At 41.8% G+C, this 24,932-nt stretch overlaps 1 protein-coding gene across 1 annotated transcript in view; it reads left to right on the top strand.

Moving 5' to 3' along the window:
- The window catches only part of TBX15 (T-box transcription factor 15), a 90,611-nt gene that overhangs the window by 47,282 nt on the left and 18,397 nt on the right, over window positions 1-24,932 (top strand). Inside the window, exons 2-6 of the mRNA XM_048295587.1 lie at window positions 6,565-6,778; window positions 14,522-14,623; window positions 16,410-16,581; window positions 16,938-17,105; window positions 20,620-20,684. Coding sequence (XP_048151544.1) covers window positions 6,565-6,778; window positions 14,522-14,623; window positions 16,410-16,581; window positions 16,938-17,105; window positions 20,620-20,684 — 721 coding nt within the window. The remainder of the gene's footprint in view (window positions 1-6,564; window positions 6,779-14,521; window positions 14,624-16,409; window positions 16,582-16,937; window positions 17,106-20,619; window positions 20,685-24,932) is intronic.

Raw genomic sequence — 24,932 nt, 5'->3', positions numbered from 1 at the left:
GTGTGATTTATAAGTTACTGAGGTCTTTGGTTTAGCTTCTCCCCAAGCATTAATTATCAGGGAAAACAGTTGTGTACCTGAAGTAGTTGCACCAGCAGCCGCCACACCACAGCCAGATGAATTTCCACTCTTACAAACTGTTTGGACTTAGTGAGTTTCTGTTCTTTCACTTTTATAGGGTTGTGACATTTTGTTTCTAAATTCCAGTAATGTCACACTGCTTTATGCATGGTTCTTAGGCTGCTGACTTTGTGGGGTGGCAGTAGCCAGTTTGAAAATCATAACTCTAAAAAGAAACATGAGATCTGTCTGCAACCAGCAGCAAAAGCAAAGTGTCCACTCTGCTAATTTTGGCTGAATTCATAGGGAAAAAGGGAAAAAACCCAAAAAATGAAGTTCCTCAAATTTTCTGTGTCCATCCACATTCTGGATTTTGTACCTTCTTTGTAGTCTGCCGGTCCTAATGGCCAGCAAATCAACTGCAGGGGAGAGGGAAGGACCACCTGTTGCACTAAATATTCACAAACCCTGCAAACAAAAATAAACAGTAAAAGACCAAACCCTTAACAGCTTGTAACAGCTGCCACATTCCACCCAAGAGAAATCTTTATGCTAATGGAATCTGACAGGATCTACATTAGATATCTACACATGGGGGGGAGAAAAAACCAAAAAAAAAAAAAAAAAAGAAGAAAAACTCATGAGAGAAAGAGAATAAGTCTGTTTGGTTCCTCTGGGTAGGTGGTGCTTTATGTATGTAAGGATTTTGTCATTGTTCTCACTCCTGTAGTTTACATTTTTAATAGTCTGAAGTATAACATTTGTTGAGTGCATGAGCTGCATGATGGCCAAAGACTAAACGGAGCTCTATTTTTTGTATTGGTTAAATAAGGGGAGGAGTATCCCTGCTGTGCTCCAGCTGCAGTGAAAATTCTACTGAAGATTCACCTATGAAATTGCATAAAAAATAGTCTTCTAATATCTCCAGTTTGCCTCTTGTACCAAATTGATGAAAACCCAGGAAATTTACATGAGGAATACTAGCCAGTTGAGTCTTAGAAAGAAGTCAGGCAGTAGCACTTTGCTGATTTCTGTAGGAAAGCTCTGATCCCAGGACACATAGTACTGGTGCTGGAAACTGGTTGGGGTTATTGTCTATCATCTTGGGGCACTCAGTGCAGATGCTGACCTCAGAGTCACCATGCTTGTGAGAATGGTGTCTTCCTTCCTATCTGCCAACAAGAAGCCTGGGGATTTGTGGATCAGAAGAAATTATGAGTTGAGGATTTCCAGGGTGATATAGAGATAGTAGAAATGAGAAAGGGATTAAGAAAGAAAAAATCGGAACTCCTTTAATGCTCTTCTATAAGCTCAGAAATGGCCAAGGGTATCCCTGGAAGCTCTGAAAGCAACCCTCTGGTCTGGTTAGACTCAAAGGTTGCTAAAAGTGCTGAAAAATTTCCTCTCCTCCAATACTGTCAAACTGCAGTAAGTAGCTGGATGCCTGGGCAGTGTGGTAAGAAGGGATGGTTGGAAGACATCCAACAGGGCAGTAGAAAGGGAACTGTCTTTTTGCACAGTGACACTGAAAGAGAGTTATGCTTCAGGGCTCAGAGAATTTTTTTGCACATTGAACCCGGGGGTCTTTCCCATGAACTCTACAGTGTTTTCCCATTAGATAGTTCCAACCTCCTTGAAATGCAGTTCTTGCAATAGTCTGTCTGGCTTTGACAGATCAGTCCAGGTCCCATGGTAAAAACCACTCGGTCATCCTGTTTGTCCAGCAAGTTGCCTGTAACAAGGGACAGTGTTTAGTATTTCCTCTGTATTATCTGCAGGGAAAAACCTATTGGTCTGGAAGAGTTAAGCACTGGCATTTCCCAGTGGTAACCATGTCTGTCTCCACAAAAACTGAAATGTTTGTGTTTTCTTCTGGCTACGCATCACTCCACAGAACAGCAGAAATAACTGGTGGAAACATCAGAAAAAAAGAACATAAGTAATGAGCAAGAGTGGAAATGGATGGTTTTAGAAGAGATTTGAAAGAACGGGGAAATGAAAGAGGCAGATTGATACTAACGGTGCAGTCAGCAGTAGTCTTAGAGATGTTCACCTCCATAGCTATGGTGCAGCAGGAAGGGCCCTTCCTCGAGCAGACAGGTGAGAGGAATGACCTTATAAAGAAAAGCAGTTAAGATCAGGAAGCGCAAGTTCATGGCTTCCTGTAAAAACAAAAAGGAATATTTTGACCTGAGACAGCTCCAACTGAAAGTCCTGTGAAATACTGTAGGTTTAGAAATCTCAGTTGCACATCCTTCCACTTTTGTTAGTTGTCAGCAACAGATGAGCTTGTTGTGAAGTATTATTTCTCAAGGACTGTAATCTAGCAAGAGAAAACCATAAAACTACTTTAATTGCTGCTTGTTTAACTTATGTCTAAAGTGGCACGAATTACAGAATCATCAGGGTTGAAAGAGACCTTCAAAATTATCTACAACAGTGAAGCTAGCACCACCATAATAATCCATATCCCTGAGTGCCATATCCTGATGCACTAGGATTGCAGCCTAACATAGTGCAAGAGAGTCAGCATTCCTGGGGCAGCAGTCTGAAAATGTCTCCTAACTCTGAAAGGAAGCCATGTCATGGAATCTGCATTTCCCTGTCCCTGGACCTTGAGTTCAGAAAGTGGGCTTTTGTATAAGGCCCCTCTTTAAGGAGAGACAAACACTCTTACCTTGTCACTTTGGAGCTAGGAGAAACTTATAAGGTAGTTTATCTTCCTCAGAAATCCTTCTGTTTGTCCTTCAGTCATACACAATCTGTAGTACCAGCCCCAGTCCACATCTCTGGGTGTTCACAGTTATGTTATATCCTGTTGGTGCTTCAGAAGCTGGTGCCTGGTTCCCCTCTGCTTACACCAATGTAAAGTAAAAGTAATTTCTTTGCATTTAGCAAAGTTGCACCCCACTGAAGCTGGTGTGTGAAGAAATCAAGTTCCCAGTCTGAATGCCAGAAGAATATTCAGATTTTCTTCCTGATTGTTTCATTGTGAGCAAGTATGTGCAACAGAGTGGCTTGAGCTGTGCTAGCTCCCAGCTGGCACAATTAATTATGACACATGGAGATGGGTTCACCCTGCAACTCTCTATAGATTGCGCACTTACAGATGTTCACACCTGTCTCTTGATTAATTCAAAATCCTAGCACATGGAGAGAACTCCAGTTAAAAGTCACAGAGTCTTATAGACCTGGTTGTCACTAGGGTTGAATTTCGTCTGTCAGATGCACTTAAACTTGCCTGAATTCCTGGGTCTGAACTCAGTATCTCCAACTGGATGACAACAATCAGGAGAGCTTAGCTCAGGAAAGGCTGAAGAAAACACAAAACACATCTCAGTGCCTATAGACTCTGAACTAAGAGCAACAACACCAGTGACTCTCCATTTCCAAATTTAGAAGAAGGAGGGGCAGTTACTGTTCTGTGCACTAACTTGGGCGTAATAAAAGTTCATAACTCAGGTCACAAAGTAGTATCCTTGGGGAAAAAAGTGTTCTAATCTTTGTGTGGTACCACATTTTTGGGAAGATACTGGCTTATCAGTAATTGGTGAACTCATTTTGCCATTTTTGAATTGTGCCAGCATGGAAAATTATATCCAAGGTTATGGCTCTCCTTTGACTTCCATAATTAACAAAAGGCCCCTCCAGAAGTCAGTAAAGTCAGTGGGATGATGTCAGTATAAAATCAGTGAGAGGGGGCTTAAGCCTCTGATACTTAATTTTTTGCAGCATGCAATTCCAGTTAATTCCCAGGGATTCCCAAAGCTCCGGCCACATGCCCAGTTTGAAAGGCTGTCCAGGAAATGCTGGAATGAAGTGGGGACAGCATCTAGGCAAGTGCCATCTGTTGGCCGTTTACTATACTGCCTCAGAGGACACAGTTTCTGAGTGCCTGAACGAAGCACAGATGATGCGGTCTAAACCTGTCTCTTTAGATTCAGACCTACAGTTTAGTACCTCATTTCAGAAGGAGAACTCCGCTTTTCCCTAGATCCAGTCCCTTTGGGCTCCCAGTGTAGTTTATTTTAAGTTGGACATTAGGAAGAATTTCTTCACAGGAAAGGTGATCAGACATTGGAATGGGCTGCCGAAGGAGGTGGTGGAGTCGCCATCCCTGGAGTTGCTTAAGGAAAGGCTGGATGTGGCACTTAGTGCCATGGTCTAGTTACCATGGTGGTGTTCGGTCAAAGGTTGGACTTGATGATCTCAGAGGTCTTTTCCAACCTGTTTGATTTTGCGATTCTGTGATCTCAGAGAATATGTAAGACTTCTGGTTAATGGTTTAGGACATGAGCAGATGTACAAACAGGTCTTACTGTGATTTGTGAATCATCCTCTTTCTTTTTGTTGAACGACAAAGGGATTAACCATCTCTAGGAAGACCTAAGCATAGTGACCCCTACTCAGGCTTACTTCTGCAAAGCTTTGAGGTGGAATAATTTGAGTGAGAGAAAGGTAAGACTTGCTCCTGAGTCACTGGGGTCGTGTAGCAGGGAGAAAATGTCTCAGGCCCTCTGTACTCTCAGACTGTCCTGTGGCCACAGAACCCCAGAAGATTATCCCATATTATCTTGAATCACCTTGTGTGCAGCATATTAATTTTGGGTGTAGGAGTGGTCTCCGGGCAACAATCCTCTATGCATAAGTTTGTGCTCCTCTAGAGGGATGGACCTATTATTGCTTCAGCCTAACCTGGAAGTCCATGGGAGGCATAAAGAACTCCATGTTCAAAATGGGTTGGGAACAATAAGTACTGAACATTTCTCGTGTCCTGCAGAATTTCTACATTGTACTGGCAGATTGTCTAAATAACTGACAAAGCTTACTGAAAACATCCCTCAATCAAAATGTCCACTGTTCAGTGACATCACCTAGGGCTCTCACAGAAGATAAATGCTTTCTGATGGCACTTGGAGCTGAAGGTTTCTCATAAACTATCAGTTTATGTTCATACCACAGCAAAATAGATTTTCCAGAAATATTTCCATGTGGCAGGAGGTGAGGATGGCGGTTCTGTGGGTGGTACCTTCACTGCCTCCTTCTTCTTAACTGTAGCCCTCTGCACTGATGTGCAAGCTGCTCCAGGAGACACCGTCTCAGAAACACTGTAAAGCTCAGATTCAGCCTCCATGACCTCAGGGTTGCTAAACACTTTCTGGCATCTTCTTGGTATGGAAGGAATTTTAGATGCCATGATGTAATCACATTTTTAGCACAGATTGTTAGTTTTTGTCTCCTTAGGTTTCCTTTGCAGACAGAGATACCTCTCTCTTTCTTCGAGTGCAGAGAACACATGTAAATAGCTCTTTTGTTGATTCGCTGGGATGCTTTTACTCGTGTGATAAATGAGGACACTTTAAAATATTGTTTCTGTACCTTCTTTGAAATCCATAGAGCTCTTCCTGAGCCATTTGATGGAGTGCTTCATGTAATTTTACCCTTTTCTTATCATCTACATAATACTAGTGCAAATTTATTAAAAATAAGGTTCAAAACATCAGCACATTGCTTTGCAGAATGTATTGTGAGTAATTTTGATGCTGCGTAGGTGTGCAAGCTGTTGCAAACTAACACTGCTATTTGCAAAATTTCACCTTAGCCCTCTGTATGAAAAGGAGGACTGAATACATACAACATATGTATACATAATAAATACATGAAGCATTTTTGTGAAGAAATGGTTACCTGACTCAACATGCCAGCCTGGACTTTTAAACTAGTTGAATGTCACTTTTTTGTTTGGTTTATTTTTTGAGCAAAGCTCCTTCTTCTCCCCCATACAGGAGGTTGTGTCATGTGATCTTTTCTGCAGTTTGCTTCAACTGTTTCCTTGGCAGCATATTCCATATGTTTACTATCACCTTTTTTTGTCCTTTATTAGCCTAGAGCATTTTCCTCACCAAAAGCTTAATGGTTATCTTTCCAGGAAATATCATTGTTCAAAAAAAGTTTTATTGGAGCAAATAAAACACATTTCCAGAACAGTGCTGCCAAATAGCAAAATAAAAAAATGTTCATTGTTTTTGATGACGAAGATATTAAAGAGAAAAAACCCCTGTGTTGTTTAAAAATATCTAAGTCTTTAATAGTACTGCAGGAGAATATTCAATTAAATGGAATGGAGTTTTCCAGGGAGCCCATCTAATCTCAGCTTAAAACGACAGATTGAATTAATTTTTTTTCATTTCTGTTTTTCATCTACATTTTGTACTCCCACCACAGCTTGCTAGTATTTATATTTTATGTTGAGGGTCTTTTTTTCAGCTGTTTCTAAAACTTTACAAAAAAAAGCCAGATATCATGTTGGAAACTCAAAGCCCCAAATCAGGCTATAAATCACAAAAAATCTTATGTATGTATGTATATAGATAGATATATCCCATATAAAAGGCCACTGTACTATTCTTTAGCACTTCCTGTGTTGACTTTCCTCTTTCCTCCTCTTACCCCCCACACAGTAGGTAGGACTGAAGTGTCTTACCTGGCTTCTTTACTTTGCAGACTCAGAACAGAGCACTGGGTCAGACACAGAGGTGCTGGCAGAAAGGACATCCTGCTCATTTGGCTCCCATTCTGACCTTACATCTGGTGGCTCAGGCCCTCAGCCTCCTCCACCTTCATCCATGGAAGAGATCCAGGTAGAGCTGCAGTGTGCAGACCTCTGGAAAAGATTTCATGACATTGGGACAGAGATGATCATCACGAAAGCAGGCAGGTAAGACATCTCAGGCTTTCTGTCTAGTTAAAAAAGAAATCATAACCAAACAAATCAATTTTTATTTCATTGTGTTTTTGAGAAATAAACATTTTTTTTCCCTTCTTGATAATCCAAAAGGATAAACATACAGGAAAAATTAAATGGGCCATTTTCTCAGCTGTATCTGGTATTAGCTTTCTTAAGACAGGTAAAGTTGTTTCATATGAGTGCTTGAATAAGTGGCTCCAAAGGAGAACTGGCAGCTGCAGGAAACCATTGCGGATAGTTGCTCCTTTGAACAAATAAATCAGGAAACAATCATTGTACTGTTGGCTATATTGAATTTAAGATGAGTTATGAATTTGGGGGTGAGCCATTTGAGTTTCCTTTTAAGTTTCCATAGCACTTATGAGCTTATTGATTTAATCTCAAATACAGTGAAATTCAAACTCACCTTTGCACCAAATGAATATCTTCCTGCAGTTCTAAATAGATGCAGTGTTAATGATTTCCTGTATAAAAATGTGCAAGCCTAATGTTTTCCTTTGCTATTGCAGTGATAGCATGACAGCTGAGGTTAGGAAGAGCCACTAATTAGCCAGAATTTTTAAAAAGGAAGACTTCACCATGGGGTGAAGCCAAGGGGAAAATCTTCACTGCTGACTACTGTTCAAAAATGGCTAGGAGTCTGTTTGCCAAAACACAACCTAGAGGTAGCTTTACACTTCTAGATGCCCCTAAACTAGGATTTTTAGGCACTTTTGCATTAACAGGCTGTTTCTTACCTCCACCTAATGAGGCTTTAATTCGGATTGACTCGGGGAAGGCGGGCGTCAGCACCACGGACAGAGCCCGCCACGGCGAGCAAACACCGGGCGCGCCCCGGGAGCTGTCCCGACTCTGCCGCAGGGATGCAGCAGGGAAATTTTACCCAAGTTTTGGGGAAAACCCACGGTCCTCTATTGTTTACAGCGTTGTTTCATGTCTGTGCTCTCAATATTTGCCAGAACAGCTCGACTTGTTGCTTTATATTCTTGTGAAGTGAGCGCTATTGTTCCCTAGCCCCAGAAAGCGCAGGTAATTTAAGGGGAGTTACACAGGACAAATAACCCACGTGATCCCTGAAAAATGTTATCAGAGACAGATCAGCTCCCAGTTTTAGATCTCAGTGGTACAGGAAGCATTTTGCATCAGTACAGAGTGGGCTGCTCGTTTTGACCTTCTGCCTCCAATGGAAGAGGCAAAGTAGCAGGAATGATACCACTTGCTATTGTGCAACACCTCTTCTCTGCAGATGTTAAAGCAGACACAGAGAAAATCATTGTTATCCTCTTTTCATAGGTGGTGAAACTGAGACTTAAATAGTTTAAGTTACCTGTTCAACATCACTAAATATGGCACTGGAAGAACCAACTTCCTTCTTTCTGGCTTTATTGTCCTGGTCCCTGTTTCCCCTGTCCTGTTTCAGAAATTTAAAATAATACATTATTACCTGTTAGATTAACTATAATTAATTCTCTGATGATACATGGAGTAGATAGACCTAAAAGCAACGTAAATATCTCTATGCCCACCAATTCAAACTAAAATGGCCAGAACTTAGTGGTATGAAGAGGATCTTGGCAGCTCACTTGTTTCTGAATAAAGTAGATGACCTTTTTGACATCTTGCAAGCTCCAGTGTGGATAATATTTTCACTTACAGAAGACCATGTATCACAACAGAGTCATAACTTCCTGTGCAAATCATACATTCATTATAATCCTGAATAATATTCTTTATCCTTGAAAGGAGATGCTTGTAATTACATGAATCCTGGTGGCCAACTCTCACATCACTGACCACAGAAAATCGATGTAACTACTAAATAGATGTGTTTTTTTCTGCTTGATGATGTTTTTCTCCAGAAATGATGTTAACGATATTGGAGGGCTGCTTTTTTTGGTTTTTTTTCCTGTTGGCTACATTTGTAGGTTAATCATTGCAAAGCCTAATGAAGAGCTGGGCAGTTTCTCTAGGTAATACACCTGTTTATAGTGGATGGTCCATACAGATGTGATAGAATTTGCAAATTAGATGGTTAAACAGTTTAACAGGTTAAGCAGTTTTCTCTCTGAGAAGACGTGTCTGTGGTGGGTGAGAGCTGAGTCTAGTAGTCCTGTTTCTCCATATGGGATGCATGATATACGATGCATCCCAGAGATTAGATTTTATTATTTCTGGCATAAACAGCAGAACTGGTGTTATTTCCTGAAGATTTCCCACTACTTATTCAAATTGTTAGAGACACACAGTGTAATTTTCATCTGCTTCCTTCCCCACAGAAGATTTTTCTCTTGCTGCTTTCTCTTTGGAAACTCTGAGTCCCATAAGGCCACCTTGTTTTGGAAGTCATTCTAATTACAGACTCTATTGCCTACAACTACAGCTGCTCCTTAATTTTCTATGACTTGTAAAGCACTGCCTGGTTCCTGCCTGTCCCCACAATGTCTCTCTGCTCTTGCTGTGTAATGCTAATTTCTAACCTACGCTCTTATTTCAAACATATTTCTGGAGCTATATCCTGCCTATGTCAGGCACACTGCACTTTTTGACTTTCAGACTCCCACTCTCATTCACTTCTAGTTCTGCTTTGTTTTTTTTTTTTCTTTTCTTGATGCTGTATTTATAGATGTCTCTTTTTTTGTCTGTTTCCATAAACTTACTCCAGTCCTCTTATAACTCTTCCTTTTTCCTTTCCATCAAAACATTGTTACTTAGATTTTAATCAGATGCTTATAACAAGACTCCTTTGTTCCTTGTGTAAAAGATGCAAATGGCTGTCAGATGCAATCATTCAAATCTGTGATTACCTTTATCTCCTTTTTGTTTGAAAGGCAAACTTAGACTCTGTACAAAATAAAATAAATTCATCTTAAGCCCCAGGTCATACTGATTTGAACAACTAGTCCTAAAATATTTTTTAACTCTTTTTCTCTGCTCCCCTATACTAACAGTGATCATACTGGCAGCATCAGTGGGGGAATTTGAGACCTTCTCCACATCCCTACAATCCCTATCTAATGTCCATGGTCACCTGAGCTGCAGGGGTAACTTTCAGTTAACCGACGCATAGAAGTGCTCCCCAAAGTGGGAAACGAGGTGCACTTGTTCCTGGGGGAGTACACTGTAGGGAGTGCTTGGAGTCCTCCTCTGGAAGGGAATGGCTGCCTACTGTTTACAGAGGTGGTTTTATGAGTGCTACCACGCATACCAGCACATCCAAGAAGTACTGTTCTGGGAACACAGGTTCTACCTGTCACAGAGCCAGGATCTCATCTCAGCAATGGGGGAAAGGATCTCATCTGTCATATCACAGTTATCATCCTGTGCTGCAGGATGGCTCAAACTGAAATGCTGACAGCCAGGATCGGTAGTAAGACTGGAAAAAGCCATCAGTGAGTGAAACAGGTGATCTTGTCCTCTCCTGACTTCTCTGTGCCTCCTGATAGGTTAAGTGGTACTTTGCCTGCAGTCTCTTTGCCTCCCTGAAATCATGAGTCTGAGTTGTTTGTAGCATGTACTTGACTGTTTACATTACCAGGTGTTATTTTTTCTTTCCAGTGGAAAGAAGGGCAGGTCCCAAAGCGCTCCTCAGTTGGAGACAGCAGCAGGGATTTTGTGATGAAGCTTTGCTGATGCTGAAGGGGCCCATGGAGAGGACTTCTGAGAGCAAGGGCTGGGAGGCCACAGCTACCAAACTGCTTTTTAGAGGTCCTGGCCCAGTGGGCCAGATAAACTTTCTCCAGCTTCCAGAAGAATGTCCCTTTTAGGAACAACTGAGAAGATCCGCTGGTCTCCCTCTCCCTCATAAACAATAAATCCATTTGCTACCAAGACCTGCCCTCAGCTTTTCCTCTCAGAACACATCTCTACATGATCCCATGCTGCAGTGGGAAACAGAAGGGCATTCCTCCTGTGCCTTTCCTTTCCTTGCCTTGCCTTCCTTTCCTTCACTCCTTATATATTTGTTTCTTTAAAGAAATACACATTTGGCATCAGTCTTAAATGCAAGGAAATATAGATATAAAATAACAAGGGTAATTTCAGGCTGCCCTGTAAACTCACACACATTGTAAACATTGTGCACACTTAATCTGCAGACCTAAATCAGATTCTTTTGCAGAGTTTCTCAACTGGATTCTTTTTATGACTGGGAAATGACTGCTCTGTCTATTACTGAAATAGACACATATTCTTTGCTACAATTGAAGAGCACATCCCTTCATTTCAGGGTTTGCATTTAATATATGTCACCCTTATACAAGTCTAATCTTATCTAAGTTCCTAACTTAAGGGTAAGAGACTGAAGCTTTATTCTATTAGGAAAAATATCCCATTTGGGGGTATACCTGTGATCCTTCTTCTTTGACCAGTTTCCACAAAGGAAAATTGAACTACATTTTAAAAGAAAATGTTCACCACCACCACCACCAAAAAATACTGCTAGCTTCCACCATCCAACTACTTCTTTCTTTTGCTGAAAGTTCCCAAACATGGTTCTTAATAACAGTACCCTACAGCACTGGCAAATACTATTTTAATCAACTTTATCTATCATTAGTTTTCTTTGCATTTGATGTTCATAAACATCACTCTCATTATGGAGGAAAACAGAAATTGAGTAGACTGAGGCACGTGGTTGTTACTAAAAGGATTTTTAAAACACTTCTAAGTGGTCCTAAAGCAGTTGTTATAACTTACTTCATATCACATCACATTTCCCCTAAAAGGGTACTGTGTGTAAGTTCACAGTCTAAGTTTAGGAAGCCTGTTTTCCTGCTGAGTGGTAAAGCTAAAATATAAATAACTTGATCATCTCAAACTGCTGCTGATATAAAACCTCCTCCTAAAATATATCAAATGTCATCACATGTTCCCTACAAAAACAGACAGCCTTCGTGTCCTGTAGCTGTTGACTACGAAGCTGATACCTTTCTAGATGAAAGATTCTTGACTGTTTATTAATACAGCCATATCCAAATGAATTCCTTCCAAACCTTTGAGCCTCTTGTTTTCTATAAGGCTGGTGCCTCTGGGCAACCAAGAGCCAGCCAAGGGGAAATGCAGAGGACAGGGACTTAACCAGGCTTGCACACAAGTACATCCCTAAATCTGCACTGTTAGCCTCAGCCTTTTCCATTTCCCCCTTTCCACACAGCAATGGTGCCAGAGACCTGCTGTGACAATTCCAGGCCACATCTTTATGGCAAGGAAACCTAAGTTACTTTTACACCCACAGAAAAAGAGAAACAGTAATAACTTACAAAACTTTAAAAGTGCACTTAACCCTTAGAGAAAGCAGTGGGATCAGCTGAGCTCTCTCCGATCATTTTAGAGATTAGCCTCTAAGCCTGCTGAATGGTCTGTGGTAATCTTTTACAAGGTATTTCAGAAGCAAACAACCCCACAGGCTATACTGCAACTTTACACAGGGCTGCAGATTTGGAGAGAGCTACTTGGGACACACAGCGCATTCAATTTTCCCAACACAGTGTGCAGACTTAGACCCAAAGAGACTCTGCTTTAATCATGGGTTTCTCATCAACCCTCTGAAACATGACCTACCTCTTTAGCTGCTCCCAAGCCACCTCTCTCTAATTAAAGAGAGCTGGACTATAAAATGCCACATCCTGTACCCATTTGGCTTGGCAGATTTAATGAGCCATTGTGGCAGAAACAAGGTAATGCCCTCAAGCCACTGAAGACTAATCCATTATTCCCTTTTTCCCTCCTGCAAGTCATTCTACTAGCAAACTCACACCATCAGCTGCACAAATTGCTCTCTGCTTGAAGGGTTTCTGCAGATGACTTTTCTGACAGTTTTATGTCTCTCATAACTCCGGTTAGCTGTGCTGTGGCAGCTGTGGGGTGGTGCTCTCCCCACCCCCACGATAAATGCCCTTTTCCAAAGCAGATGCAGTTACTAATAGGTCAGATCTTGTCTTCTCAGTGTGGCCTGAAAAGAAAGAGCTGTGGGTAGGGCAAAGGCTGAGCATCAACCTCTTCCTCCTTCCCACCCTCTTCTGCAAGTGGCTGTATGTGGCTTGGCTGGGAAAGAATGAAATAGATTCTCATGGTCATATCCCTGCCATGCAAAGTTTGAGAGACATGTTTGGAGGTGCTGACACAAGCTTTCCTGTTTTCTTCCTCCTCCAGGCTGTGTTCACTAGCAGTACTTTGAGAAACAGAAATGTTGGAAGGAGAACTAAATCTTCTCTGACATTTCACTGCTCCTCACTAAATAGAAGGGAAAGTGTCATGATGGTTTCTAGGGATGGCTCCTTGAAACAGTGGACAACATTTCTTGTATACTTTCCTACTGTTTTGGCATTGTGATTTTAAATTGCCCTTTAATATCCTCCTTCCACCCACATACTTCCATCCTGTAAGGATATGTCTACTTATCACAGAAGCGGAATGTGCTTGTGTATGAGCATCCAGTACTTTTGGGGTTTGCCCTACCAAAGCTCTGTATTTTCTAGGCAGAAGTCATTCAGTTGAGTAACACCATCCTATAAGACCTCAACTTAAGTTTTTCTCAGATAAAGGCTGAGAAGCCACTTGAGCAGACCTCAGGTCTGAGTTAACTGTCAGTGAAACAATGGAGGATTTCTTCCAGTGCTCTGCTCTGATTTCAGTGCTGCTCTATTCCTTCTGCACCTCATTCAGTTCTGCTCCTCAGATTTTATGAAGGTGTAAAAATACCACATTAGTTGCAAATATAATATGGCATAAGCAATTTCCTCAGCATGCTCTTTGAGGGAGGTGTAGGACAGAAATTGGTCTTCTGGCCACCATAAAAATTTTAGGAAGGAAAAATTATGCCATAGCCACACTAACACACTTCAAGGTTAAAATTGTTCTGATCTGTTCTCTTCTGAAATAATTGCCTAGGTACAAACACTTCCAGAACAGTGACTGTGTTTAGCAGAGCTGAACTTGTGCTCAGACAAGAAGAAAAAGCTGAGAATTGTTTCTTGTTGGTGTAGAGTTCCATAACTTGTCTATCAGGAGATAATGCTTAAGATAGATCTGGATCATATGGTGTAGAAAAGACAACACCTATTAAAAAGATTGCACAAAACACTACCAGGACTTCAAGGACACCATGACAATAATGCCAGTGTTTCTTTTGAATGTGAAATACATTCTTAATAAGCAGATTAATTTGAGGGATGTTTTTTCTTAAATAACTATAAACATGAGCATGAGAGGATCTGTCAGGATGATGTATTTGCTTTAAATGTTACCTCAGTACTGTCAAACTCTATATTGAAACGTGACATTCTCCTAAAAAAGAGAACTAAAGTGATCCTGTGTTTAATAGAATATGAGAGAAGAATTACAGGTGGATAGACAGTGGGAAAAACAGGAGGTAAAAGGTACACTGCCCATCCTAGAAATGCCTTAGAGAGGACAATTTGTGTGAAGCACAGCAGAACTGTCTGCTAGGAACTGGGAACAGAGTGCTTGACTGTAAGTATTTTATCATTAATTACAGGTTGTTATCCTGTTACCCCTTTTTCTAAGTGGGAAAAAAATTGAAGATTCAAACCAGTGCCAGCACCATCTCTTCTACCCACACCAAGCCCAGAGGAGTCATGCCAAGGACTGGGCTGTGTAAAGTAGCATGCTTCTGGTGCCAGAGAGAGGTGTAAGGAGCCTCTTCAGCTTCCTTATTCACCATTTTCTTCCTTATTTTCACTTTTATTTTCCTAGGAGAATGTTTCCAGCCATGAGGGTGAAAATTACAGGCTTGGATCCCCACCAGCAGTATTATATTGCCATGGACATTGTCCCTGTGGATAACAAGAGATACAGGTAAGCTTTTCAGGGGCAGAGGTAGGAATCTGGTAACAACTTACTGTCAATGACGGCCTAGGAAAGACCTGCCATTAAACACCATTGCAAATGTGTGCTGGAGGAGACCCTGTTGATTTACACCAACACAGTTGATTTGACCAGATTCATTAGACACAAACCCAGAGTTTTAATACAGTCTCTTGCACTTTTGGCATGAAACCTTTCTCTTTTCAAATAGCAGTTTTTAATTGAGGAGATCCCTGTCACACATTTTGTGATTGACACGATTAGCAATGACTGTCTGAGGGAATTGATAACTGGAGTTATCAATGGGGACTCTGCAGCCCCTAAAACTATTCCTGCAAGAAAGAAATGGGCAAGGAGCAGCTGAACCAAGCCAGGCACCTCAGGTCTGGCCTGAGCTGGATTGGGTGGTTTCTGTTTCAAAAGCATTCACTGTCCAGCACAGCAGCCTCAGTGAATATTGGTCCCTGACCTCCAGTATGGAGTCACTGAGAAACCTTCCACTGTTGAGCTAAAGACAGGAAGAAGAGATTTCTTTGATATTAATGGGCTTCTGATCTTAAAAAATACTCTGGAAAACTCATGATCTTCTGCATCCCAGAAAACTCCCCAGACTGAGGTGATTTATGTTTTCTTATTAAAAGACCCCTGAGAGCAAGTCTTTTCTCCAAATTGTCTTGACTGAACCACATGTCAAGGATTCAGAATTGAACCTCTGCTTCAAATGCTAAATCCTGCATTTTTGCTCCCAAATTGTACAGAGTTTTTCTCAGGAAAATGCTTTTCCTGGGAAGCAGCAAGACAGTTTCTGATACTCAGCTGAATGTTTTTTCTCTTTCTAAGAGGGTGGTTCTAACAACATTGACATTGAAAATACATTTATTTTCTTACCCTTTGTTTCTGTCCTTGTCAGCTTGTGCAGCCACATAGAGCAAACTAGCATGAAAGGAAAAGACTCATCTTTTTCTCTTTTTTTTCCCCCACTTCTTGTGAAAATACAGGAAATGAGCAATTGTTTGTAGGTAAAGACTGAAACATCTTAGCAGAGCTGAGTAGGGACCCAATGAGGGGCAGCACAGGGCAGAACTCAGAGGTGTCAGCAGAGCTGTTTGTGAAATGCCTTAGAGGGAAGGAGCTGCAGGGGAGAAAAAAAAGTGTCTAGGCAAAGCTGTGGTAGAGAAATTTATGGCATATATAGGATGGCTAGATCAGGAACACAAAAGACCACAAAAGGCCAGGAACACAAAAATAATTTTTTTCTCTAATCCCAATGTATGTAATACTGTATGGAATTTCCTGTTTTGCAACACTCCAAACAAGAAATTTTGTTTTATCAATTTTTTTTACTGGTATCCACTGGATATTGCCCTTTCTGGGTGAAGCCACATGTGTTTTCCAAAGTCTGGTATGAGATACAATGCAGATTTCCAGAAATTGCAGGGCATTTATTAATACTTTCAGAGAAGACTTTGTTTACCCGTATTTTCCAGCCTCTTACTCTGGCTCAGAGAGGGTTAAGGATTGAGAAGGCACATGTGGCAGAGTTTTACAGGGAAAATAACTGCAAGGTGGTTTTAATAAGGAGTCAAGTCTGAACAAGTGGTTCAGGGGTAATCTGGCTTTCATTTAGAAGGTAGGAGGTTGCAATAAAGCACATTCTCCCCTGACTGCAAATGAGAGCTTGGGGTGCATGAGGGTGGCAGGGGAGGGGGAACCCTGGACATGTTCCTACAGTGCATGAGCAACAACCTCCCTTAGCCACCTACCCTTCCTCTTTCAGGTATGTGTATCACAGCTCCAAGTGGATGGTGGCTGGCAATGCTGACTCCCCAGTGCCCCCAAGGGTTTACATCCACCCTGACTCCCTGGCTTCTGGAGACACCTGGATGAGGCAGGTGGTCAGTTTTGACAAGCTCAAGCTGACCAACAACGAGCTTGATGATCAAGGCCATGTAAGTTAGAAGTTAATCCTGGTGCCTGCCGTCCCAGCCTTGCTCCTCTCAGACTTGAAAAGGTGTTGCTTCTGCTTTGATGCCCCTGTGTCCCCTTGGGCACGTGTCTGTGTCTGCTCTCCAGAGTTATGGAGCTTTTTTCCCTATTTCAGTGCTTTTCCTCAGACTGTTGCCTGACCCTATAAAGCAGCTTTCTCTCTGCTCATAGCACAAACTTTGTCTCGTACATGCTTGTAAGTAAAGGATAATTTTCTTCTTATTAGCTCTTACTCCATCCCTGCTTTTGTACATATGGATGCTGTGTAAAATATTTGGGGAGAAAAAAAAAAGTCCTTTTCCTTTTGTTTTCTTTTCAGATAATCTTACATTCAATGCATAAGTACCAGCCTCGTGTTCATGTCATCCGCAAGGATTTCAGCAGTGATCTTTCTCCTACAAAGCCAGTTCCTTCAGGAGATGGGGTGAAAACCTTCAACTTCCCTGAGACTGTTTTCACCACAGTGACAGCCTACCAAAATCAACAGGTAAATCCTTCATGCTCCTTTTACGTTTTGTGTTCATAAAAATATGCGTGTGCTCTTTGTGACGGAAACATTAACTTCTCTGAGAAACATAGAAAAGTTACACTTTACAGGCTAGAAAAGAAAAAGCTTGCTCTGGGGTAGTGTGTAGACATGAAGTCTCTAGCCAGGAAGCCACCTTGAAGATAAGAGGGCTGTAGCTTTTACTGTAAGATGAGTAAATGAGATCAACTGTAAAGAGGTGTGTTGTGTTCAGATTTCCTTGCTGCCTCATGGTGCAACACTAGATTCACTCTAATTTTAAGGCTGTACAGCTACTCCAGGTCAGTTAGAGACAAAACAGTTGTGGTTTTTACAGCTGTGAAGGAAGAAGTTTTAAAGAAGCCCAATCTTATCAGTTTGTTGACAGAAATAGCCTTTGAATGCATGTATTGCATATGAACTGAAATTATCATGCATGAATGTCCTGAGGGATATGAGTCAGGTGAGGAGTCAAGTTATGCCACTGAGATTTAGCAAAGCAAACTTCCAGCTCTGCAAGGAGATGGTCCATAGGATCTCCTTGGAGTCTGCCCTCAGGAACAAGGCATGGAACAAGGCTGGCAGATTTTTAAGGAAGTTAAAAAACGTTTTTTTGACTTTAAGGAAGTCTTCCATACAGGCCAACAACTAGCATCCCCCAGGAGCAAGATATCAGGCAAGGAAGTCAAGAGACCAACACGGCAGAGAAGGGACCTGCTGGGCAAACCAAATGGAAAGAAACAAATGCACAGGCAGTGGGAACAAAGACAGCTAACCTATGTAGGGATTGGGTGAGGAAGGCCATGGCAAAGCTAGAACTAGACCTGGTAAAGGATGCAAAGAATAACAAGAAGGGCTTCTATAAGTAAGTTAACCAGAAAAGGAAGGTTAAAGAAAGTGTATCTCCCCCTGATAAACAGTGCTGGAAAATTGCTAACGACTGATGAGACGGCTGAGGTACTTAACTTTTTTGCCTCAGTCTTCAGATGAATGAGTCCTTTCTTTTCATACCTCTTGAGTGGATGGACAGCAGGATGGGGACTGGGTAAGCAAAATGCTTCCCACTGTAAGTAAGGATCAGAAGAGAAGGCTTTGGGGTGACCTAATTGCAGCCTTCCAGTACCAGAAGGGAGCCTCTAAGAAAGATGGAGAGACTTTTTACAAGGGCATGTAGAGACAGGAGGAAGCAGAATGGCTTCAAACTGGAAGAAAATAGGTTTAGATTAGATATTACGAAGGAATTCTCTACTGTGAGGGGGGTGACGTTGTTCCAGGTTCCAACTGGCACAGGTTGCCCAGAGAAGCTGTGGGTGTCCCATCCCTGGAACTGTTCAAGGCCAGGTTGGATAGGGCTCTGAGCAACCTGGTCTAGTGGAAGGTGTCCCTGCCCATGGCAGGTGGGTTGGAATGAGATGATCTTTATGGTTCCTTCCAACCCAAACCATTCTGTGATTTTATGATTATTTCTGTTTGATTCAGGACTTGCACAGCTCCCAGTGATGGGACTTAGTATTGACTTTAGATACTGTAAGGAAAAGATGTTGCCACAGCAGGATTCTTTGTCTAGGGACCTCGACTTTGTTACTGATCTACACTTTTCTTAAACCAGACTTCATTTAGTAATTGTGGACTGAAGGACAGACCCATATTAAATCAGCTGAAGGCAGATTGCAATATTTAACCAATTTTTAACAACTGTGAATTCTGACAATTTAGTGAAATGTTATAAAGTTTTTTATTTTGCAACATATAAGAGAGCATGCGTGCAGACAGTGCTCCTATGACTGCTTCTTTTTCTGCCCATGACTCCCGACTTTTTTTCTCAGTCTGGTCCCCTTGAACTGACTTAAATCAGGATCTAAAATGATCAAAAATATTGCAACACAGTGGTGGGTTTGCTATCACTGCAGTATGGGAAATTTCTGCCCCCCCTCGCCTAAATGCAGATACTCCACAAATCTTAACTGTAGATCAGGCAAGGAAAGAGGATAGGGAAAGGAGAAGAAATGATGGGAAATAAGCCTCTCATTCATCCTTAATGACCAGACTTATAAGACATAATTACACAGGGAGGGAGAGGCTAAGGGAGGGATCCCTGTTGGGGCCTGGAACCATAAGCTGCCTCACTGTAAAGAAACACTGAAATTTCTGTCTCTCTGGATTCCAAACGTTTGGGGACTTCTTTCAAAAAAATCTGGGAGACACAATCACATTTTTATAATACCAGTAAGGAGATTATGATGGGCTGGAGAAACCTTTTCATTAAAACCAAATTTAAATCCCCTGAATCTGCCTGCATGCCCTCCAGTGGCTGTAAAGCTTTGCCTTACTGGGGGAAGCGTCTCTGGAAACAATTGTAAAATGTTAGCAAATCCACCACAGGGATTCCCTCTGCTGTAATTCCATCCTCCACAGAACATATCTGTCTCTGTACACACAAGTCCCAGGACAGCTGCAAAGTCAGGCTAGCGGAAATTAAGTTCACAAATTAAGCTTCTGCAAAAATAGGAGCTGCATTCCAGATCTGAGGTTAATATCCAGAGTAAGGGCTTGGTTCTGACAGAAGCAAAACACCTGCAAATCCCCTTCAGATCAGACTGTATTAAACTGGTCCCTTTTGAGCAGTTTCAGCAAAACCACCTCAAATTTGGTAGGATCTGGAGATCTCACTCCCATTTCATTCCAAAGATAGAATCTCTAGAACAAGGTGAGGCTGGCAGAGGAAAGCTCTTGTGCTACACCAGGCTGTGCAATAGCCAACAGGGAGTATAATACCACAGGCTGCAAGGTCAAAATCCTGGTGTTATATTCCGTATTTACCAACATGGAATTCATGCTTAAAAATAAAACAGGAAGGAAGATTGCCCCAAAGCACTCAGTCTGGCTGCTACCTCCTTCACTTAGAGGAGGAAAAAAACAAAAAAGAAAAAAAATAAATTTCCAGACCAGAAAACTCTTGAGGGCCACCCAGATGCTGACCAGAACAACAGCAGCTTGTACGTGTGACTGGGTGGCCCATCTGACATCTTTGAGCCTGTAGCCTCTGCTTTGCTTTGCCTTTTCTCTTCAGCATTGTTTGAAGGTCCATGAGTTCCATCCAGCCGCTGGATATCTGGAGTGTTGAGGCTGAGATAACTCAGATAGCAGCCAAACTTGAGCAGTGTGCCTGCTTCCCAAACCACACAACCACTGGTAAATTACAGCTCCTGGGGCTTTGCACCTGGTGTGCTGCTACCTCAGGAACAACTTCTCAGCCCCAGCACTGTGCCAGGTTTCCTAATACTACCATGTTTTCTGTCTCTGGTGCCATTTTTTGATAAGCAGATCATCTGTTCATGGATAATGGAAGGGCAAATTTAACAGAGGTCTGGGGAAATAAGTAGGGAAGATCACTGTACAGGTGGCTTGGGCAAGAATGGTAATCATCCATGATTTTCATTTTTTGAAAGAAAAAAAAATCGAAGACATCAACTAATTCTCTTTTCCTTCCTTTTAGATCACCAGATTAAAAATTGACAGAAACCCCTTTGCTAAAGGTTTCAGAGATTCTGGGAGAAACAGGTAACAGAAGCTTGTTTGTGCTTCCTTACTGATCTCTTCCCTCCTTTCCCTGATGAATGCACAGGGCATGTGTCTAAAGCTGAGAAAAGCAATTTTTAAAAAATTAAAATGAAGAACAGAGATAGAAAAATGAGGGATTGCAGAGAGTAAACCAGACAGGTCACAGTCTAACGCTGTGCAAAATAATTATTCTTTATTACATGTAGGGTTGGCTGAAGGGCATTTTTTATTTTTAATTTTCACAGGAAATGCCAAAAATTGGAGTGCAAATGCTTGCTTTACGTTCGAAGAAAAAATGAGTTTCTCATAGGCATGCAGCATGAAAGTGCAAAAACATTCTAGTTTCAAACAATTTCAGTTTTTCTCCAGCAATGTCCAATTGTTTCACTTTGACCATGTTGCTTGATTTTTGTCATGATTTTTATGGAAGAATTAAGTAGAACACCTTAAATATTATTTGGAAGAAGTTTTACTTAAACAGCACAGTAGTTAATGTGAGCTTTAATCACTCCCCCCCCATTGTATTAGTAAAAGACATTACAGCGTTATCAAAAGAGAGTAAGAAAATCAAAAAAAAGTTTCAACTTTTTCTGCCTTTCATAAATCCTGCAGCAGAATGTGCAGCAGATCTAAATATTTCAGACCTAAATGATGAGGGTATCCCTTAAATCAGTGTGACAAAGGCTTTAAACCCTAATTACACAATTAGACGTATATGACTACATTACAAGAAGCTCAGGGTTGTAAAGCAAAGCTCTGAGTGTGCAGACCAGAGCAGAAGTCATGTGCATAGCCCTCATTTGCTGTCCCCATGGGCACTGCAATTCAGTTTTTACTTGGGTGCTCCTGTTGTTTGTGTTTACCAGGACTGCTGTCTCCTTCATAAGGAGGTTTGGCAAGGTCAGTGTTCATAGACGGGCAACTGCCCTGTGTTTTCCACCACTCATTTTAATGCTACCCTCTCCATGATCACAAAGAAGACATTTAACTGACCTAGAGGCTTCCCTAGCTCAGCTCTTCTGCTCTCATCTTACTGAAGTTGCGCATAAAGATGTTGCCACTCTCATTTAATCCCCACTGTGATCATCAGTTCTCCTTGAGGCATATGAAACTTTTATTCTGCTCTCCTCTCCTGTGTGGTGAAAGCAGTGTGTGTCCTGGGTACGAGATCTTCCCCGTGTGCACAGATACAGCTGCACTGAGGGCTGGGTTTGGGAGAGGGATTGATGCAGTTCCAGGTACATGGTGGGCTATATTAATGTGGAGGCATTAATAAGGTCCTAGCTCAGTGAATTTGGACAGTTTCCTGAAAAGGCTGGGAATTACTGATCTTTGTAGCTCATTGATTTAAGAAAGGGCAGGAAATTGCTACACGGCTGCAGCTGTGGGGAGGGCTCAGTAAGGCTCTCTGCTGATGTAAAGAGGAATTAAAATCTTTAAGGTATTACACATCAAAGGGAGCAGCCTGAGGCTTTAGGAAGAAAAAAACAGGCTAAGGTATTTGCAAGCATATATAGCAGTCAGGCGCCTGCCTCACAAGCAGGGGTCTGGCTGCAGTTGCACTGCTGTTGTCAGCTAGGGGAGGACACTCATGCTCAGCTGCCTCCTTCCCTGAGGACACATACATAGATATTCACACAGGAGGGAGGAAAGCATTAAGGTCCAAGCTGTGTGTGGAAAGGACTCTCCAAATAGGACTTTTCTTAACTGTGCTGGATGCCTTTTCTTTCCCTTGTGAATTTGTCATCTCATTAGGATCATTGGTCAAAAAAACCAATTGTGGTACTCTGCAACTTCCCACGTCCTTCCCACAGCTTCAGTCAAGTGCAGTGCATCAGACTGTGGGTGGAGAAGGTCCCACTGAAAATGTAGGTCTCCTTTGCAAAAGAAATAGCGTAATTTGGAGAAGGGCCATTTGTGAATCAGGCAAGCGAGTAGTCTATTTTCAAGAGGTTTTATGTATAAGGTCTTAAAAGAAAAAATAAAGGTGTGGCAGCAGCAAGAGACACAGAATTCTGAGACAGCTGCAGGACATCCCATTCCAGTGACATTTGTTGCTGAGTCAGAGCCATGGTTAGAGTTTGCCAGCAAAGGATGGAGGAAACAACCCCCAGGGAAAAAAGCAGAGAATGGTGGAAGAAGAGGAACTCTTAAGCCACTTCTTTCCTAGGACATTTCCTTTCTGCTTTATGTTGAGGCTCTTCCATTAAATGGAGATGGATATTTTTCCTCCACTTATTTATTGTTATTGCTTCACTGTTGTCTCCTGCTGCAGAAATTATGGAGGTGACTTGTTTTTAAAACTAGCTTCCATTTTAAATCTTTCACTGCCATCATCTTGCAGCCTTCCCCTTTATTTCCTTATGACTGTGGTCTGCCTTCATCAGTGCAAGGGACTGCTAAGACCCCGCTGCTCTGGGGACATGCCATCATGATGTAACTGCCTGTATCCTTATGGGGGAGAAATCTTTTCCCAGATCCTTTCTTGGATCTCTTTCAGCTATTTTCATGAGTGTCTCTCTCCAGCCCTTACTGCCCCAGTCTTTGAGCTGGGAGAAGGAGCAGTGAGGTAGTTCAGAGGGAAGCATGGAAACAGCTCAGCAGCTCGCAGATGTTTAGCAGTCTTTGAGCACTCAAACCATGTTAAGCAGCAGTGTCCAGCAACCCAGCTATTAGCCTTGTTGGACTGGGGAGGTAGCCTGTGTTCAAAGGCCAAGTCTTTGTTCCCATTTATTAGAGATTCCCTCTACCCAATTTTTGGGCCTTCTTCACTTTTTGCAAAAGCACATAAAGTATCTGTAGAAATGCAACAAGAGAAGTTCCCGATGTTGAAAGAGAAGTTTCCTGGTGGTGAAAGGATACCCACATAATGTATGAATGAGGCAGATTATTACTCGGTTGCTTTCCTGAACTTCAAGAGATCAAGAAACCAGTTTTTGACATATGGAGCTCAGCTAGCCAAATGTTTGGGTAGTGAGGGTGCAGGTTTAATGCCACAGAGACTATTTTTGGAGACCGGGTAAAGTTCATCTGACAGTGCGATGCTTGCAGGAGCTCCGAGGAAGCCAGAAGGGACAACAGTCAGGAAACTCAATGGGGTGATGGAAGAAAAAACCCCTAGGATGAAGGAAAAAACAGCACTTTCCTTTCAGATGTGGGCAGCTGAGGTGAATAATAATTGTTTATGTTAGAAATGCCCTTTGAGCTTTTGTCTAGGATAAGAGAGCCAGGCGGGCACTTGGAGCCAATAGTTTGGCTTCCCCAGCAAACAATGAAATGACATCCTGAATCCTATGTGCAGTGGGAATGGCAAGATCAGCCATATGGGATGGATTATGGAGGTGCACAGATAGCTCGTTTCATTTTTCAGACAATGGAACTGTTTCATTTATTGCCTATTATTAAAACTTTATAGCACTAAAAATAAAAGAATGAATGAAAAAGAGAGAGCAAATTTTGGATACCTTTAAAAGGACTGACCTTATTAAAAATTGCTGGCAGTGAGACCTCTTCTGATACTTTTTTTTTTTTACTTCCTTCATAAAGATGGTGTGAGAGGGAAGGGTTTATGGCCTGATAGATAGTTTGAAGTTAATTTTTCAGTGCAGTTCTTTGGAAGAGAAAGTAGATGCCACATGGATAATGTTCAGCACACTTGGTATCAGCAACCCTCAGCAAAGGCCCTCCAAATTTCCTGACTTTTCAGAAACACTGAAAACAATTATTTTTTTGTCAGCATTTATTATTGTCCCAAACTGCCTCTTCATTGGCCAGGTGGGGATTCTTTTCCTTGTTAGAGGTTGGAACACACACACAGAATAGCACTCCAGTATTTCTGCTGACTAGAGAGCACACCAATGTCATAAACTGCTACGGGAGAGACGGTTATTAGAGTTGATAGGGATTAAACCTCTTGATTCCCACCCCATCACCTCAACATTTTATTTCAAAAGTAGGAATACATTGCAGACAGAAGAAAGGCTGGGGATAGGGTTGTAAAATCAGTACACAAAGGTTGTGTGCCTTTTCACCAAGAGCTGGTTTTTAGCGTGAATGCATGTTTTTCTTCTGCAAGACTCCATGCATGGTGTGGTAGGTGCCTAGCAGGTTAGCATATGAAGCTGCTGTCTCATGGATCTTGTCTGATGCCTGGAAGGATGTGTAAATTCAGTAAGGATGTGTTCTGCTTAGATGCTATTTCAAGAACGCCCACAGCATTTTTTCTGCATGGAGAAAAAGAGCTCCAAA

The sequence above is a fragment of the Corvus hawaiiensis genome, chromosome 2 (genome assembly GCF_020740725.1).
Source record: "Corvus hawaiiensis isolate bCorHaw1 chromosome 2, bCorHaw1.pri.cur, whole genome shotgun sequence".
Lineage (NCBI taxonomy): Eukaryota > Metazoa > Chordata > Aves > Passeriformes > Corvidae > Corvus > Corvus hawaiiensis.
This window is presented reverse-complemented; position numbering and strand designations above follow the sequence as displayed.